Consider the following 16,466-nt stretch of genomic DNA (forward strand, 5'->3'; position numbering starts at 1 on the left):
GCAAATTTCTTTTAATAAAAAATATTCCTTTTTATTATGATAATTTTGTATTTTACTTCACTTAATTTACTAATTATTGGATTTAATAATAAGATTATATCACAAATGCCCAGAAGTGTAGAATTTTTTTCCCTCTTTCTCACGTATACTATGAACAAAACTGTACTATAAGTCAAGTATTTATGAAAAAATAAGACAAATTTTCCTAGCTCATTTGTTATCTGATTACAGTGTGACATATTTTGACTAATTTTTTAATGTTTATTTATTTTTTTAGTTGTAGTTGGACACAATATCTTTATTTATTTTTATGTGGTGTTGAGGATTGAACCCAGGGCCTTGCACGTGCTAGGCGAGCGCTCTACCTCTGAGCCACAACCCCAGCCTGACTAATTTTATTTTTTACATTTCCTTTTTCAGTAAATTAAGACCTCTCCCTTTCTAGTAATAGATAAAAATCACATATATGTACATATGATTTCATGTTCATACAATTCTGATGGCTATGCCTGTAAGGAAAGCAATCTTGTCATTCAAGCTTAAAATCAGTTTAGGTGTCTCCTTATTCTATCAATAGCCTGGGGGTGAGCAGAGTCACCCATTTAAGGCACACCGCCTTCTTGTCCTTCCCTCCCTTTCCCAAGTGAAATTCTTTTTTTTTTTTTTTAATTTTTTTAGTTGTTGATAAACCTTTATTGTATTTGTTTATATGTGGTGCTGAGAATCAAACTCAGTGCCTCACACATGCCAGGCAAGTGCACTGCCACTGAGCCCCAGCCCCAGCCCAAGTGAAATCTATTTTAAGTGGGGTTTTTTTTTTTAGATCAATTTAAATGTTTTATCAAGCACAAAATGCTCATAGGACTTCTGAAATTGTGTTTAATCACAGAGAAGTGGGGAAATACCCCACCGTTTGCAGAAAATTACTCCTCTTTAACCAGTACGTGAAATGTTCGGATTAAAAGAAAATTAGGAAAAGAAAACATTGTAGTTCACTCAGCAAGCCTCTCCTTCTCCTAATTGGGATCTACTGATTAATTTGCAAAATAGTACGCTAGTTTTTTTCTTTAATATATTTAAAGAATTATTATTATCCAATTAGAAATGGTAACAAATGAGACTAAGAGCATGCTATTTCCTGTGCTTCCACATACCTGTATTATGCCCTGGAGAACATTAATATTAGTTTTCTCATTTCCACTATAATTCTAGGTAAAATGCTCTTTTCTCACTCCTAATATATTCATTTTAAACATTATAATTGGCACTTCAATTTGAATAGTGACAATTTTAGATCATTTGTATTGTAACTGTCTTCCTTTTACTAATGTAGATATTTATTAGGATTTAAATTGTTTTTAGATTTTAATCTTTAAATCTCTTTCTGCATTCTCATTTGACAGAATCTCTTCATGCTCCACTTTATAATATAAGGATATGATTCTTTTACCCCTTTCTCTACATTTTATCCCTTCCTTCCTTTTTGTATATCAGCTACAGCTTCTACTTTTACAGTGTTAAGATGACTAATATTTATATTCTGTCTTGTAACAAATCATGGTTGACCACAGGATGACTCTAAACTTTAAAAACCAATACATAATGCTTAACTTATAAGGCTATGCAAGTATTGTGTTAGAGTTTTGTGTCTTTCCATAACTGATATATTATAAATTACCTGGCCAGTCTAGGGAGTGATTCTAGCATTAAGGACAATTAAATTAGCTTTTCTTATATTTTGTGTATTACTTAAATTCCTCACATTTACAGTTCATTTTATATTTCAACCACATTAATTCTTTGAACTTTCTTTTCTGGAAGCTCTCTTTTGTAGATGTTAGTCTTTTCCATCCTGGACTGACTATTCTTTAGACATAGTTTAGGGCAGTAATCCTGGGGTTTTCATGAATTACTTTACTGGACTGTTAGGGTATTAGGGCTTCTTCTTTTTTTTTTTTTTCTTGATTTACTCCCTCATTTTGCCTGAGTTAGTTCTTAACTCTGTGGGAAAAATAATTCTCAGCTCTTGCATGAGTAAATGTGTTTTTATTCTGCCTTCATCAAAATTGATAGTTTGGATAGGTATAGAATTCTAAATTGAATTATTCACTTTCATCTAGCATCCTTTGTGGCTAATGAAAAGTCTGATACCAAGTGACTTGTTTTAGTCTCTTTGAAACCTTTTAGTTTATCATTTATGTTTTGAAATGTCCTTAGCACATATCTGATAGATTATTTCTTGTTCATCAATGGCTTTTTCCATTTGAAAACTCTTCATTTTTTTCAGTTTTAGAAATTTTTCTCCCAGAAAGTTCTTTCTCTTTAAAGTTTTTGCTTTCTCATTCATCATTTTTACCCTGATGCTGTACTTCATGTTTTGGCTATCTCTTTTTTCTCTTATTTTCAGTCTCTTGCTTTTTCTTCTACTTATGGAAATTTTTCTTGATTTATTTTTTTAATGCTTCTATGAAATTTTATGTTTAGCAATAATATGCTAATCTTTAAACATTTTTGTGTTATTCTTCTCAGGAAGCATGTTTTTCTGGTTTTATGGCTGTAAAACATTTGGCTCTCTCATGTTACTTTAACCAGAAGTTTTGTGTTTGGTTTAGCTCAGTTTTGTTGTTTTGTGTTTGCTCCTTAGGTTCTCTCTGTTTCTTGTTTTATTTCATTCCTTTGTGGTCAGTTTTCCAGCTTATTTTGGCCAGTCATTTTCTTGAATGCTACAGGTTCTCTACATATACAACAGATCCTTGGTTTTCCATTAATACTTAGAAGGAATGGAAAAGTAATTGGTTAAAGTTTCATTTGTTACGAACAGAGAACTCTTTTCCAGCCCTGCATCTTTCCTGAGTAAGAATTCTGTAAGAACTGCTGCGTAGGGCCGTGATTCCATCAGGGCTAGCTGACGGGAAGCCAGCTTTGGGGCTCAACACCCAGGATCAGAATTATTCCATTCAGCTTCCTTGTAACATGATTTATACTTCTCCCCATCAGTCTAAGTGTCAGATACCTGCCTATGAAAGCACCAGCTGCTGTGTTTCTCTCTTAAGAATCCCTCATTATTACTCTTTTGTAGCCTCACTTCTGAGTCACACTTTCTGACCCTGAGGCCAGAAAGAACATTCTCTATATTCAGCCTCTTATTATTATTTTCTAGACATTAACTTCTCTGCAAATTTCATTTTTCCACTTGCCTCCACCTATTTCTCAGACATTGACTGAAATAAATCCTTTATCCATCAGCCACCAACACCCCCAATCATGTGCTTTTACAGACTCCTCTTCCTTTTCTGTCAGTTATGTCTTCATTGTACTTTTGTATTTTTCTTTCAATGGGATCTTGGGAACAGTGGGAGGCAAACACATGTTTCTACTCTCTTAAATCTCTTTTTGTTTCAGAAAGCCATCAGCTCAGTTACCATTCTGAACTTCAGGGAATTTTACATTGCTTCCATTGTGTAATTTTCTCTGTTTATTTAGCATCCCTTGGACTGAAAACTCTATATGAGCAATTGTTGTGAATTAGATTCATCTGTGTCTTCCACAGATCCAGAGACTAAATTGCAGGAGGTTTCAAATGTCTATTGTAAATGCTAAAGTCTGCAGTGGGCTTCACTCTAACCATACTCTTCAGTTTATACTCTTTCTTTCCCTCTGCTTGCCTTGGTGTCTGTTTCTCGCCTCGTTATCTTTCTCCTAGTACTGTTTTGCTGCACTCTGTCCTCCTCCCAACCTCTTCTGGATCTTCAGGGGCAAAGCAGCATTTTCCTCTGGGTGCCACCTTCCTTACTGCTCCTGCTGGTATGTGAGTCATTTCCAGACATTTCAGTATACCACCCGTGTTTCTCCTTCCTGTCCCTACTGCACATTGAAGTTCCCTAGGAATTCTCTGAACAGTTTTGAGATTCAATAATTTTCAACTCATGGCCAATCTTTCTTTATTCCTGCTCCCATTTCTTCCTCTCCCCATATTATTTTGAAATAAATCCCACATATCACATCATTTCTTTCACGAATATTTTAGTACATATCTCAATAAGAGCTCCTTTATGATATAACAATATTATTACTAACCTAAATTTCTTGATACTATTACATCCAATAAGTGTTCAAATTTTTATTGTTTCATGAGTGCCATTAATACTTTTTATTTGATTTGATCCAGTTGGGATCCCTGTAAAGTCTAAAAATTGCAGTTGGTTGATAGTGCCTTTAAGTCTATTAATCTATAAGCCACCCTTGCATCTCTCCTGAAATTATACGGTATTATTCAATTGTTTGACATAATTCCATTTCTCACCATATCTTTATATGATTTCAAATATGTCAAAACCTCTTTTTATAAAAAATTAGAAAATAGAATCTGATAATTTGTTTGAGACTTTGTATAGACATGTTTAACTTAGTCTGGATCCAGTTTGTGTGTGTGTGTGTGTGTGTGTGTGTGTGTGTGGCATGGTTGCTGGAAGGCCAGTTCAGTAGTTTCCCTGAGGAACCAGGTGCTTAGATTTACTGGTAAACATGAAATATGCTTTTTGCAAGACCAGTGGGGAATTCTCAAACCCCCTGAAATATGTGATAAAATAATATTAAGTATTAAAATAGGAATAATTTTACATTGCCAAATTTTGACCCTTAACAAATTAATAAATGAGAACCCAGGCTTTCTGAAGGTTGGATCAGTGTCTCTTATATATGAACATATAAAATATTATGTTAGATATAAAATTTGTATTATATATGACATACAGTTATATCAGGCATGACATTTCACACCTTTGTAGCATGCTTGTGTCTGAAGTGGTGGGAATAGGAGGGCTGCCTCAAGGGTGGCAGCTGTTGCTTGCTTTTTTGACTCTCAGTTAGTTTAGTGCAGCAGCATTCATTGATGGAGTCCAGTCTAGTACTTGCTCAGTTGTTTCTCTTGGGTGACAAACAGGGTTGTGTAAAGCATTATTATTTTAATGAATAAAAGATTTTCTCCCTTTTGTTTTTGCCAGAAATAAACTTTAGGAGTATTAGAACCTTTAGGATAAAACGCCAAATAAGAAATTTTCTTTTATAAAGAGTTCTGATCATTTCCTCCCTGGTTTTAGGAGCTGGGAATCCCAGGTGTAAAATTTTAATTCTTTTGGGAAGAAGTAAAGCTACTTCACAGTCCAGGTAATAAAATAATACTGATTGAAAAATATATATAGGAATAAAAGTCAATCTTGCTATTCATTTATTTTACTTAAAATATAACACTGGACTTACAAATCATAATAATATAAAATATATTATGAGATTAAATTTCATTGTTTGTATTTCACAAGTATTTTGCCAAAAGACATATTTGAAAAATATTTTGGGGAGTGTTGTGGTACATTCTTCACTGTGGAATTTCTGGTATTCAAGAGTGTTACTTATTCATGAAAGCTGTTAGGATCAGATGATTAGAGATAGAATTTTTCAGAACTGTCTGTATTATTGAAGTGATCAGATGTCATAATCAAAGGCTGTAGTCTTGAAATGTTTAATTTTTCATATCGGTTTCCCAGTTACAATTGTTGAACAACAACATAAAACCGTATATTAATTAGATTTCTATGGCTGTAACAAAATATCTCAGATAAATCAACTTAAAGGAGGAAAGGTTTATTTTAGCTCATAGTTTCAAAGGTTTCAGTCCAAGGTCATTGGCTCAACACTTTGGGCTGCAGTGAGGCAGAACATCATGGTGGTAAGTATGCATGGTAGAGCAAAACCATTCATCTCATGGTAGGCAGAAAGAAGAGAAAGAGAGGAACATCCAGAATCCCAATATATCTTTGAAGGGCACACCCCCATGACCTACTTCCTCCAACTAGGCCCCCTTCTGAAATTTTCAATCAGCTCCCATAACTCCATCATCTGGAGATCAAGCCTTTAATACATGAATTTTGAGGAACATTTAAGATCCAAACCATAATAACCCTCAATCAAACAAATTTCACTATTTTCGAATCTTTTTTTGTAGTTGTTGTTCCAGATCATAGCCTGCATCAGACTGTGCTGGTGTGTCTTTTACACAGTTCCCATTCCAATCACTATTGCTTGCTTATGTGATTGTGATAACAAGACAGTTTCAACTCTGCCTAATGTCTATTTCATTTCTCCTCTTAGCAAGCTTTTCCTAACATTATTTTTCTTTTGACTAGGCACAAACAGCACAGCATGATTCTTGTTCCTACCAACACACCTGGAATAAAAATAATAAGGCCTTTGTCAGTTTTTGGGTACTCGGGTAAGTACTCAGTACATATGTCCCTGCTTGCTAATGCAGACCTGAATCTGCAGTGACGCTGGCAAAAATAGAGAGCATCTTAACATATGACAGGTATTCTTGGAAATGCCTTTGGCCCTGGCAATGTGGAATTCAGGTGCAGCAGGTGAGGCAGTGCAGCATTTGGCCACATTTCATTTACTGCTTCGGAAAATGCAGAATGTGTTCAAGGAAAAGCAACTCTAAACCACCAGTCTTTTCTCTGTCATTCATGAGAATGGATTAATGAAGTAGATTCAGACAAACAGATAAATTGAGATAATCTACACCAAAATTAATTTTTTTTTTTGCTTCCAAGTTTACTTTTCTTAGTCAATCAACCTACTACAACTGTCAATAAGCAGTGAGTTGAGTGTTGACTTTGAGTGCAAAGCTTTGCCTTCTGCTCATGGGACAAACTTCTAAGAAGCAAGACTGCTTTTGTTTCCTGCCACCCATCCTGAGCATATGTTCATTGTGTCCATGCTGCTCAGGTCATCCACTGAGCAAGTGCTTATTGAGTGCTGAGTACAGTTCTAAGTGCTTATAATACACAAAGGAACACAAAAGACTAAGATCCTTGCCCACTGGAGCGTGCACAGTGGTGGAAGGAAGCAGGCAATAATGACAAACATAAGTAAATATGTTATATAGCATGTTAGCAGGGGATAAATGCCATGCAAAATTGGTTGAAATTCAGGCTTTATGGTGAGTCTAACTTTCTGTTATTGAAGATGACTGACGAATATGTTTGAATAGCAGACACAAGGCTTGGTTTTACAGAAGTTTGACATCAGAGCCTTCTGTAGATGCAGCTATAGGATGTACCCACAAGTGAAGTCTAGGGACAAGATGGGGCACACAAGATCACTGGAGCAAATTGCACATCAGAGTTGTGGGTTGCAGAGCAACAGCATGAAGACACCAAAAATGAATTTTAAATACAGGTTGGGTACAAAGGCAGTCGACTGCAGAGCCTGCTTTTGAATTTTTACTGTGAAATATTCACTAGCATCTTTCCAATTCCCTGTGTCCAAGGCCAAAAGAAACAGTGTACAGAATGTTGATTTTTAATATCTATTCTGACAGGAAAAGGGTGTGGAGTTAGCTAGAGATAATTTCTATAATTTGATGGGGAGGAGGAGTGATTGTGTTGCCAATCTCAGTGACTCTAATGCCAGCCTTTTCTTTTTTTTTTTTTTTAATTCCTGTAAGTTTTTTTTTTAAATTTTTTATTGTTGGTTGTTCAAAACATTACAAATTTCTTGACATATCATATTCCACACTTTGATTCAAGTGGGTTATGAACTCCCACCTTCACCCCATACACAGATTGCAGAATCACATCAGTTACACATCCATTGATTTACATATTGCCATACTAGTGTCTGTTGTGCTCCGCTGCCTTTCCCATCCTCCACCCTCCCCCCTCCCCACCTCTCCCCTCCCCTCCCCTCCTCTCTCTCTACCCCCTCCACTGTATAACCCTGAGGGTCTCCTTCCATTTCCATGCAATTTCCCTTCTCTCTCCCTTTCCCTCCCACCTCTCATCCCTGTTAAATGTTAATCTTCTCCTGCTCTTCGTCCCTACTCTGATCTTAGTTACTCTCCTTATATCAAAGAAGACATTTGGCATTTGTTTTTTAGGGATTGGCTAGCTTCACTTAGCATAATCTGCTCTAATGCCATCCATGTCCCTGCAAATTCTATGATTTTGTCATTTTTTAATGCAGAGTAATACTCCATTGTGTATAAATGCCACATTTTTTTTATCCATTCGTCTATTGAAGGGCATCTAGGTTGGTTCCACAGTCTTGCTATTGTGAATTGTGCTGCTATGAACATCGATGTAGCAGTGTCCCTGTAGCATGCTCTTTTTAGGTCTTTAGGGAAGAGACCAAGAAGGGGAATAGCTGGGTCAAATGCAAATTCCTCAATAGGACACCCATAGCACAAAAGTTAATAACTAGAATCAACAAATGGGACTTACTCAAACTAAAAAGTTTTTTCTCAGCAAAAGAAACAATAAGAGAGGTAAATAGGGAGCCTACACCCTGGGAACAAATCTTTACTCCTCACACTTCAGATAGAGCCCTAATATCCAGAGTATACAAAGAACTCAAAAAATTAGACAATAAGAGAACAAACAACCCAATCAACAAATGGGCCAAGGACCTGAACAGACACTTCTCAGAGGAGGACATACAATCAATCAACAAGTACATGAAAAAATGCTCACCATCTCTAGCTGTCAGAGAAATGCAAATCAAAACCACCCTAAGATACCATCTCACTCCAGTAAGATTGGCAGCCATTGTGAAGTCAAACAACAACAAGTGCTGGCGAGGATGTGGGGAAAAGGGTACACTTGTACATTGCTGGTGGGACTGCAGATTGGTGCAGCCAATTTGGAAAGCAGTATGGAGATTTCTTGGAAAGCTGGTAATGCCAGCCTTTTCAAGAAGCAAACACATAGTGGAACAAGTGCAAATCAGGAGTGACATGCCTAAATGAAGGTCAGGTCTCTGCTTCATCACTAATGCTGAGCCTGCTCTGTCCTCTCAAGCAGGCCCTTTGTATCTTCAGGCATTGGTTTCCACAATGACAAAATAGAATCTTGAATTACATTACTTATTTTCTATTTTTGAAACACCAGATCTTTTCTTCAGGATTCCTAATGTAGAAAAATTAAAAGAAAAAACAATACTAAAATAATAATAATGTAGTCTTACCAGCACCATGGAGCCCAGTCTTCTTTTTCCATAGCTCAGAGAAACCTCTGGATCAAATGATTTCTAAAGTCTCTTCTCACTTGAACAGATGATGAGTTTTCTGAACTGCTGGGTGCTGGGGGTTCAGGGATGATTTTACTTAGAAATGTCTATTACACATGGATCTTTTAAACCCTACTTTTTTTGAGTAATTATACTTCAGCAGATTCATTATGTATAACTTTATTTTAGTCAACTCATTTTTCTCTTTTTCTTCTAAAAAATTTTTCTCTTTAAACTTGTATTTTCTATTTTACAGATAACTTACATGGAGGACATTTTGAGATCCATTTCCACCAAGTGCGAGTTCCTGCTACAAATTTAATACTAGGTGAGATAAGTTTGGAAAGATTATTCTCCAGTATTGTATATTAATATTTTCATACCTAAATCTGTAGAACCATCCAGTCATCCTTTATTTAGGTGCTTTTCTATCTTATTTACTCCATTTATCAAAGATAAATTTTCCATTTTGTGACTTGACTTATGTAGAATGATAAAGTTTTATTTAAATGTTAGATGTGTTTGTGTATTTCATATGATTTGAAAACATAGCTAAATACAAAAATCATTCAATATCCAATTTAAAGCAACACCCTTTTTCCCAAGACATGATCTCTGGGTCTCTCCTTGTTTTAAGAAGACCTTAGTATTTTCTGAATTCACGTCTTATATATAAGACAGACGAATAAACAGTTTTGTATGCTGTATGCCTGGAAAGACTCTTGCTTATTGGAATCCTACTCAGCCTTCAAAGAATATCTCAAGTGTTATTCCTTTCAGGAATATTTTTGTATTTCTCACCCCATCTACTCAACAAACCCTTGCCAGGCTCTAAAGGTACTATGGTAACAATGATAACAACCTCGCCCTCCTTTCCCTTTCTTTGGCCCTCTCTGTAGCCCTTATCTTCTCCTGTTCTTCTGGATTCTAAATCCCTAGGGTAGGGAATTGTCTAATCCACCTTTGTAACTACTGCAGCACTAATAAACTACCTTATGTATAGTAAGTGCTCAAGAGACAGAGCTTAAGTTTGATTGAAATCTTTAATGATGTTGGTTTAAAAAAAACAGATCTCAAAATTCCCTTAAATGCATAATGAACATTCCTTTTTATTTTTCCTCACCAGAGGTAATTTTTATTGAGGGAAGCTCATCATTTTTCTAGAATTTCTGTGAATAACAAAAGGAACATTTTCATGTTTTCCTTTTTCACTTGTAGGTGAAGGGCGGGGATTCGAAATTTCCCAAGGCCGCCTTGGACCTGGCAGAATCCACCATTGTATGAGAACAATAGGTTTAGCAGAACGTGCTTTGCAAATCATGTGTGAACGGGCAGCACAAAGGAAAGCCTTTAAGAAGAAACTGTATGAACATGTAAGGATGATTACATCCCTGAATTTATGGTACCCCAGTATACTACACTAATCATGAACAAAAACAACATTCCTTGGCTAGAGAAATTTACTTTATATGAACAAGGTGATTCTTTCCCATAAAGCATATTTATTCTTTATTTAAATATAGTTTGATGAAAAAATATTTATCTTTTGAAAGTTGAGCTCCTTCAGTGCTTCATCACCTCAGCACATAGTGTGGACAACGGCTTCAAATTTCTCAGACTCTTCTAGAGAACCTGGTCATTAGAGCTCTCTGTGGATATGAAGAGGTTGTACTGGAAGAGGGACCTGCCTTGATCTTTGGTTTTGTGGAAGAAATCAGGACAGATTAGTGTAAAGATGGAAAACAGCCCAAAACTTAGTGAAAAGAGGAACATTCTTTTTATGTGTGTGTAGTGCTGAGGATTGAACCAGGGCCTTGTGCATGCAAGGGCAGCACTCTACCAACTGAGCTACATCCCCAGCCCAAAAAGAGGAATATTCTGATAGATTGAATAGTGAATGGACTCCCAGGAGGAAGTGAGTTCCCTATCAGTGGAGAAAGTATGTCAAAATGGGACCAATATTCGGTGGACCATTCATGATATTTTGAATTTTCATCTGCAAATTAGATTCTATTGAGTCTTTTATTTACAGAGCACTATAAACATAGTTACATGTGAGCAATATAATAAAAATCAGCAAAAAGTATTGAGAGGGAATAGAAAGCCTCATTGCAGATTTCCTTGAAAAACTTTTTTTTTTAATTTTTATTGTTGGTTGTTCAAAACATTACATAGTTCTTGGCATATCATATTTCACACTTTGATTCAAGTGGGTTATGAACTCCCATTTTTACCCCGTATACAGATTGCAGAATCACATTGGTTACACATCCACTGTTTTACATATTGCCATACTAGTGTCTGTTGTATTCTGCTGCCTTTCCTATCCTCTACTATCCCCCCTCCCCTCCCCTCCCCTCCCCTCCCATCTTCTCTCTCTACCCTATCTACTGTAATTCATTTCTCCCCCTTGTTTTTTTTTTCCCTTTCCCCTCACTTCCTCTTGTATGTAATTTTGTATAACCATATGGGTCTCCTTCCATTTCCATGCAATTTCCCTTCTCTCTCCCTTTCCCTCCCACCTCTAGTACCTGATTAATGTTAATCTTCTTCTCATGCTCTTCCTCCCTACTCTGTTCTTAGTTGCTCTCCTTATATCAAAGAAGACATTTGGCATTTGTTTTTTAGGGATTGGCTAGCTTCACTTAGCATAATCTGCTCTAATGCCATCCATTTCCCTGCAAATTCCAAGATTTTGTCATTTTTTAATGCAGAGTAATACTCCATTGTGTATAAATGCCACATTTTTTTTATCCATTCATCTATTGAAGGACATCTATGTTGGTTCCACAGTCTAGCTATTGTGAATTGTGCTGCTATGAACATCGATGTAGCAGTGTCCCTGTAGTATGCTCTTTTTAGGTCTTTAGGGAATATACCGAGAAGGGGAATAGCTGGGTCAAATGATGGTTCCATTCCCAGCTTTCCTAGGAATCTCCATACTGCTTTCCAAATTGGCCGCACCAATTTGCAGTCCCACCAGCAATGTACAAGTGTACCCTTTTCCCCACATCCTCGCCAGCACTTGTTGTTGTTTGACTTCACAATGGCTGCCAATCTTACTGGAGTGAGATGGTATCTTAGGGTGGTTTTGATTTGCATTTCTCTGACTGCTAGAGATGGTGAGCATTTTTTCATGTACTTGTTGATTGATTGTATGTCCTCCTCTGAGAAGTGTCTGTTCAGGTCCTTGGCCCATTTGTTGATTGGGTTATTTGTTTTCTTATTGTTTAATTTTTTGAGTTCTTTGTATACTCTGGATATTAGGGCTCTATCTGAAGTGTGAGGAGTAAAAATTTGTTCCCAGGATGTAGACTCCCTATTTACCTCTCTTATTGTTTCTCTTGCTGAGAAAAAACTTTTTAGTTTGAGTAAGTCCCATTTGTTGATTCTAGTTATTAACTCTTGTGCTATGGGTGTCCTATTGAGGAATTTGGAGCCCGACCCCACAGTATGTAGATCGAAGCCAACTTTTTCTTCTATCAGACGCAATGTCTCTGATTTGATATCAAGCTCCTTGATCCATTTTGAGTTAACTTTTGAGAAAGGGATTCAGTTTCATTTTGTTGCATATGGATTTCCAGTTTTCCCAGCACCATTTGTTGAAGATGCTCCATTGCATGCTTTTAGCCCCTTTATCAAATATAAGATAGTTGTAACTTTGTGGATTGGTCTCTGTGTCCTCTATTCTGTACCATTGGTCCACCCGCCTGTTTTGGTACCAGTACCATGCTGTTTTTGATACTATTGCTCTGTAGTATAGTTTGAAGTCTGGTATCGCTATACTGCCTGATTCACACTTCCTGCTTAGAGTTGTTTTTGCTATTCTGGGTCTTTTATTTTTCCATATGAATTTCATGATTGCTTTATCTATTTCTACAAGAAATGCCATTGGGATTTTGATTGGCATTGCATTAAACCTATAGAGAACTTTGGGTAATATCGCCATTTTGATGATGTTAGTTCTGCCTATCCATGAACAGGGTGTATTTTTCCATCTTCTAAGATCTTCTTCTATTTCTCTCTTTAGGGTTCTGTATTTTTCATTGTATAATTCTTTCACCTCTTTTGTTAGGTTGATTCCCAAGTATTTTATTTTTTTTGAGGATATTGTGAATGGAGTGGTTGTCCTCATTTCCATTTCAGAGGATTTGTCGCTGATATACAGGAATGCCTTTGATTTATGCGTGTTGATTTTATATCCTGCCACTTTGCTGAATTCATTTATTAGCTCTAATAGTTTCTTTGTAGACCCTTTTGGGTCTGCTAGGTATAGAATCATGTCAACTGCAAATAGTGATAGTTTAAGTTCTTCTTTTCCTATTTTTATGCCTTTCATTTCTTTTGTCTGTCTAATTGCTCTGGCCAGTGTTTCGAGAACTATGTTGAACAGAAGTGGTGAGAGAGGGCATCCCTGTCTTGTTCCAGATTTTAGAGGGAATGCCTTCAATTTTTCTCCATTCAGAATGATGCTAGCCTGAGGCTTAGCATAGATAGCTTTTACAATATTGAGGTATGTTCCTGTTATCCCTAGTTTTTCTAGAGTTTTGAACATAAAGGGATGCTGTACTTTGTCGAATGCTTTTTCTGCATCTATCGAGATGATCATATGGTTCTTATCTTTAAGTCTATTGATGTGGTGAATAACATTTATTGATTTCCGTATATTGAACCAGCCTTGCATCCCAGGGATGAATCCTACTTGATCATGGTGCACAATTTTTTTGATATGCTTTTGTATCTGATTCGCCAGAATTTTATTGAGGATTTTTGCATCTAGGTTCATTAGAGATATTGGTCTGTAGTTTTCTTTCTTTGAAGTGTCTTTGTCTGGTTTAGGAATCAAGGTGATGTTGGCCTCGTAGAATGAATTTGGAAGTTCTCCCTCTTTTTCTGTTTCCTGAAATAGCTTGAAAAGTATTGGTATTAGTTCTTCTTTAAAGGTTTTGTAAAACTCTGCTGTATACCCATCCGGTCCTTGGCTTTTCTTAGTTGGTAGTCTTTTGATGGCTTCTTCTATTTCCTCAATTGATATTGGTCTGTTTAGGTTGTCTATATCCTCCTGACTCAATCTGGGCAGATCATATGACTTAAGAAATTTATCGATGCCTTCACTACCTTCTATTTTATTGGAGTATAAGGATTCAAAATAATTTCTAATTATCTTCTGTATTTCTGAAGTGTCTGTTGTGATATTGCCTTTTTCATCCCATATGCTGGTAATTTGAGTTCTCTCTCTTCTTCTCTTCGTTAGCATGCCTAAGGGTCTGTCGATCTTATTTATTTTTTCAAAGAACCAACTTTTAGTTTTGTCAATTTTTTCTTTTGTTTCGATTTCATTGATTTCAGCTCTGATTTTAATTATTTCTTGCCTTCTACTTCTTTTGCTGTTGTTTTGCTCTTCTTTTTCTAGGATTTTGAGATGAAGTGTGAGATCATTTATTTGTTGGTTTTTTCTTTTTTTAAGGAATGAACTCCAAGCAATGAATTTTCCTCTTAGAACTGCTTTCATTCTGTCCCATAGATTCCGATAAGTTGTGTCTGTGTTTTCAATTATCTCTAAGAATTTTTTAATTTCGTCCTTGATGTCTTCTATAACCCATTGATCATTCAGTAACCTATTGTTCATTCTCCAAGGGATGCATGATTTTTCCTTCCTTCTTTTATCATTGATTTCCAGTTTCATTCCATTATGATCAGATAAGATGCATGGTATTATCTCTACTACTTTATAATGTCTAAGAGTTGCCCTGTGACATAATATATGATCTATTTTTGTGAAGGATCCATGTTCTGCTGAGAAAAAAGTGTAACTGCTTGATGTTGGGTGGTACATTCTATATATGTCAATTAAGTCTAGGTTATTAATTGTATTATTGAGTTCTATAGTTTCTTTATTCAACTTTTGTTTGGAAGATCTGTTCAGTGATGAGAGAGGTGTGTTGAAGTCTCCCATAATTATTGGTTGGTGGTCTATTAGACTCTTGAACTTGAGAAGAGTTTGTTTGATGAACATAGCTGCACCGTTGTTTGGGGCATATATATTTATGATTGTTATGTCTTATTGGTGTATGGTTCCCTTGAGCAGTATGTAGTGTCCCTCTTTATCCCTTTTGATTAACTTTGGCTTGAAATCTATTTTATTTGATATGAGTATGGACACTCCTGCTTGTTTCCGAAGTCCATATGAGTGATATGATTTTTCCCAACCTTTCACCTTCAGCCTATGTATGTCTTTTCCTATCAAATGCGTCTCCTGTAGGCAGCATATTGTTGGATCTTTTTTTTTTTTTTGATTCATTCTACTAGCCTGTGTCTCTTAATTGGTGAGTTTAAGCCATTAACATTTAGGGTTATTATTGAGATATGGATTGTTCTTCCAGCCATATTTGTTTATTTATGTTACTTAACATGGTTTGTTTTTCCTCTTTGGTTATTTTTTCCCTTTACTGTACTACCTCCCACTGTTGGTTTTCATTGTTATTTTCCATTTCCTCTTCCTGTAATGTTTTGCCGAGGATGTTTTGAAGAGATGGTTTTCTAGCTGCAAATTCTTTTAACTTTTGTTTATCGTGGAAGGTTTTAATTTCATCTTCCATCCTAAAGCTTAATTTCGCTGGATACACAATTCTTGGTTGGAACCCATTTTCTTTCAGCGTTTGAAATATGTTTTTCCAGGATCTTCTAGCTTTCAGAGTCTGTGTTGAAAGATCAGCTGTTATCCTGATTGGCTTACCCCTAAATGTAATCTGCTTCCTTTCTCTTGTAGCTTTTAAAATTCTCTCCTTATTCTGTATGTTGGGCATCTTCATTATAATGTGTCTAGGTGTGGATCTCTTATGATTTTGCACATTCAGTGTCCTGTAGGCTTCTAGGATTTGGGATTCTGTCTCATTCTTCAAGTCTGGGAAGTTTTCTCGTATTATTTCGTAGAACAGATTGCTCATTCCTTTGGTTTGGACCTCTATACCTTCCTGTATCCCAATGACTCTTAAGTTTGGTCTCTTTATGTTATCCCATATTTCTTGGATGTTCTGCTCATGGTTTCTTAACAGTCTCGCTGAGCTGTCTATGTTCTTTTCAAGTTGAAATACTTTGTCTTCATTGTCTGATGTTCTATCTTCTAAGTATTCTACTCTGCTGGTAGTATTCTCATTTGAGTTTTTAATTTGGTTTATTGCTTCCTGCATTTCTAGGATTTCTGTTTGTTTGTTTTTTTATAATCTCTATCTCCCTGTATAGTTGATCTTTTGCTTCTTGGATTTGTTTATGTAATTAATTGTCGAAGTGATCTTTCATTGTCTGATTTTGCTGTCTAATGTCTTCCTTGAGACTCCAGATCATCTGAAGCATGTATATCCTGAATTCTTTATCTGACATTCCATCTGCTGCAGATATTACCTCTT

The 16,466-nt window shown here is 36.1% G+C and overlaps 1 protein-coding gene across 2 annotated transcripts in view; it reads left to right on the top strand.

The window, feature by feature from the left end:
• Acad11 (acyl-CoA dehydrogenase family member 11) overlaps positions 1-16,466 on the top strand; it is an 84,220-nt gene that overhangs the window by 55,725 nt on the left and 12,029 nt on the right. Inside the window, exons 14-17 of one of the 2 annotated variants that reach the window (XM_071615653.1) lie at positions 5,100-5,166; positions 6,183-6,268; positions 9,317-9,388; positions 10,279-10,433. In XM_071615653.1, coding sequence (XP_071471754.1) covers positions 5,100-5,166; positions 6,183-6,268; positions 9,317-9,388; positions 10,279-10,433 — 380 coding nt within the window. The remainder of the gene's footprint in view (positions 1-5,099; positions 5,167-6,182; positions 6,269-9,316; positions 9,389-10,278; positions 10,434-16,466) is intronic. The other variant, XM_071615654.1, reaches the window with a different exon arrangement.

This window comes from Marmota flaviventris, chromosome 8 (assembly GCF_047511675.1).
Source record: "Marmota flaviventris isolate mMarFla1 chromosome 8, mMarFla1.hap1, whole genome shotgun sequence".
In the NCBI taxonomy this organism is placed as follows: Eukaryota; Metazoa; Chordata; class Mammalia; order Rodentia; family Sciuridae; genus Marmota; species Marmota flaviventris.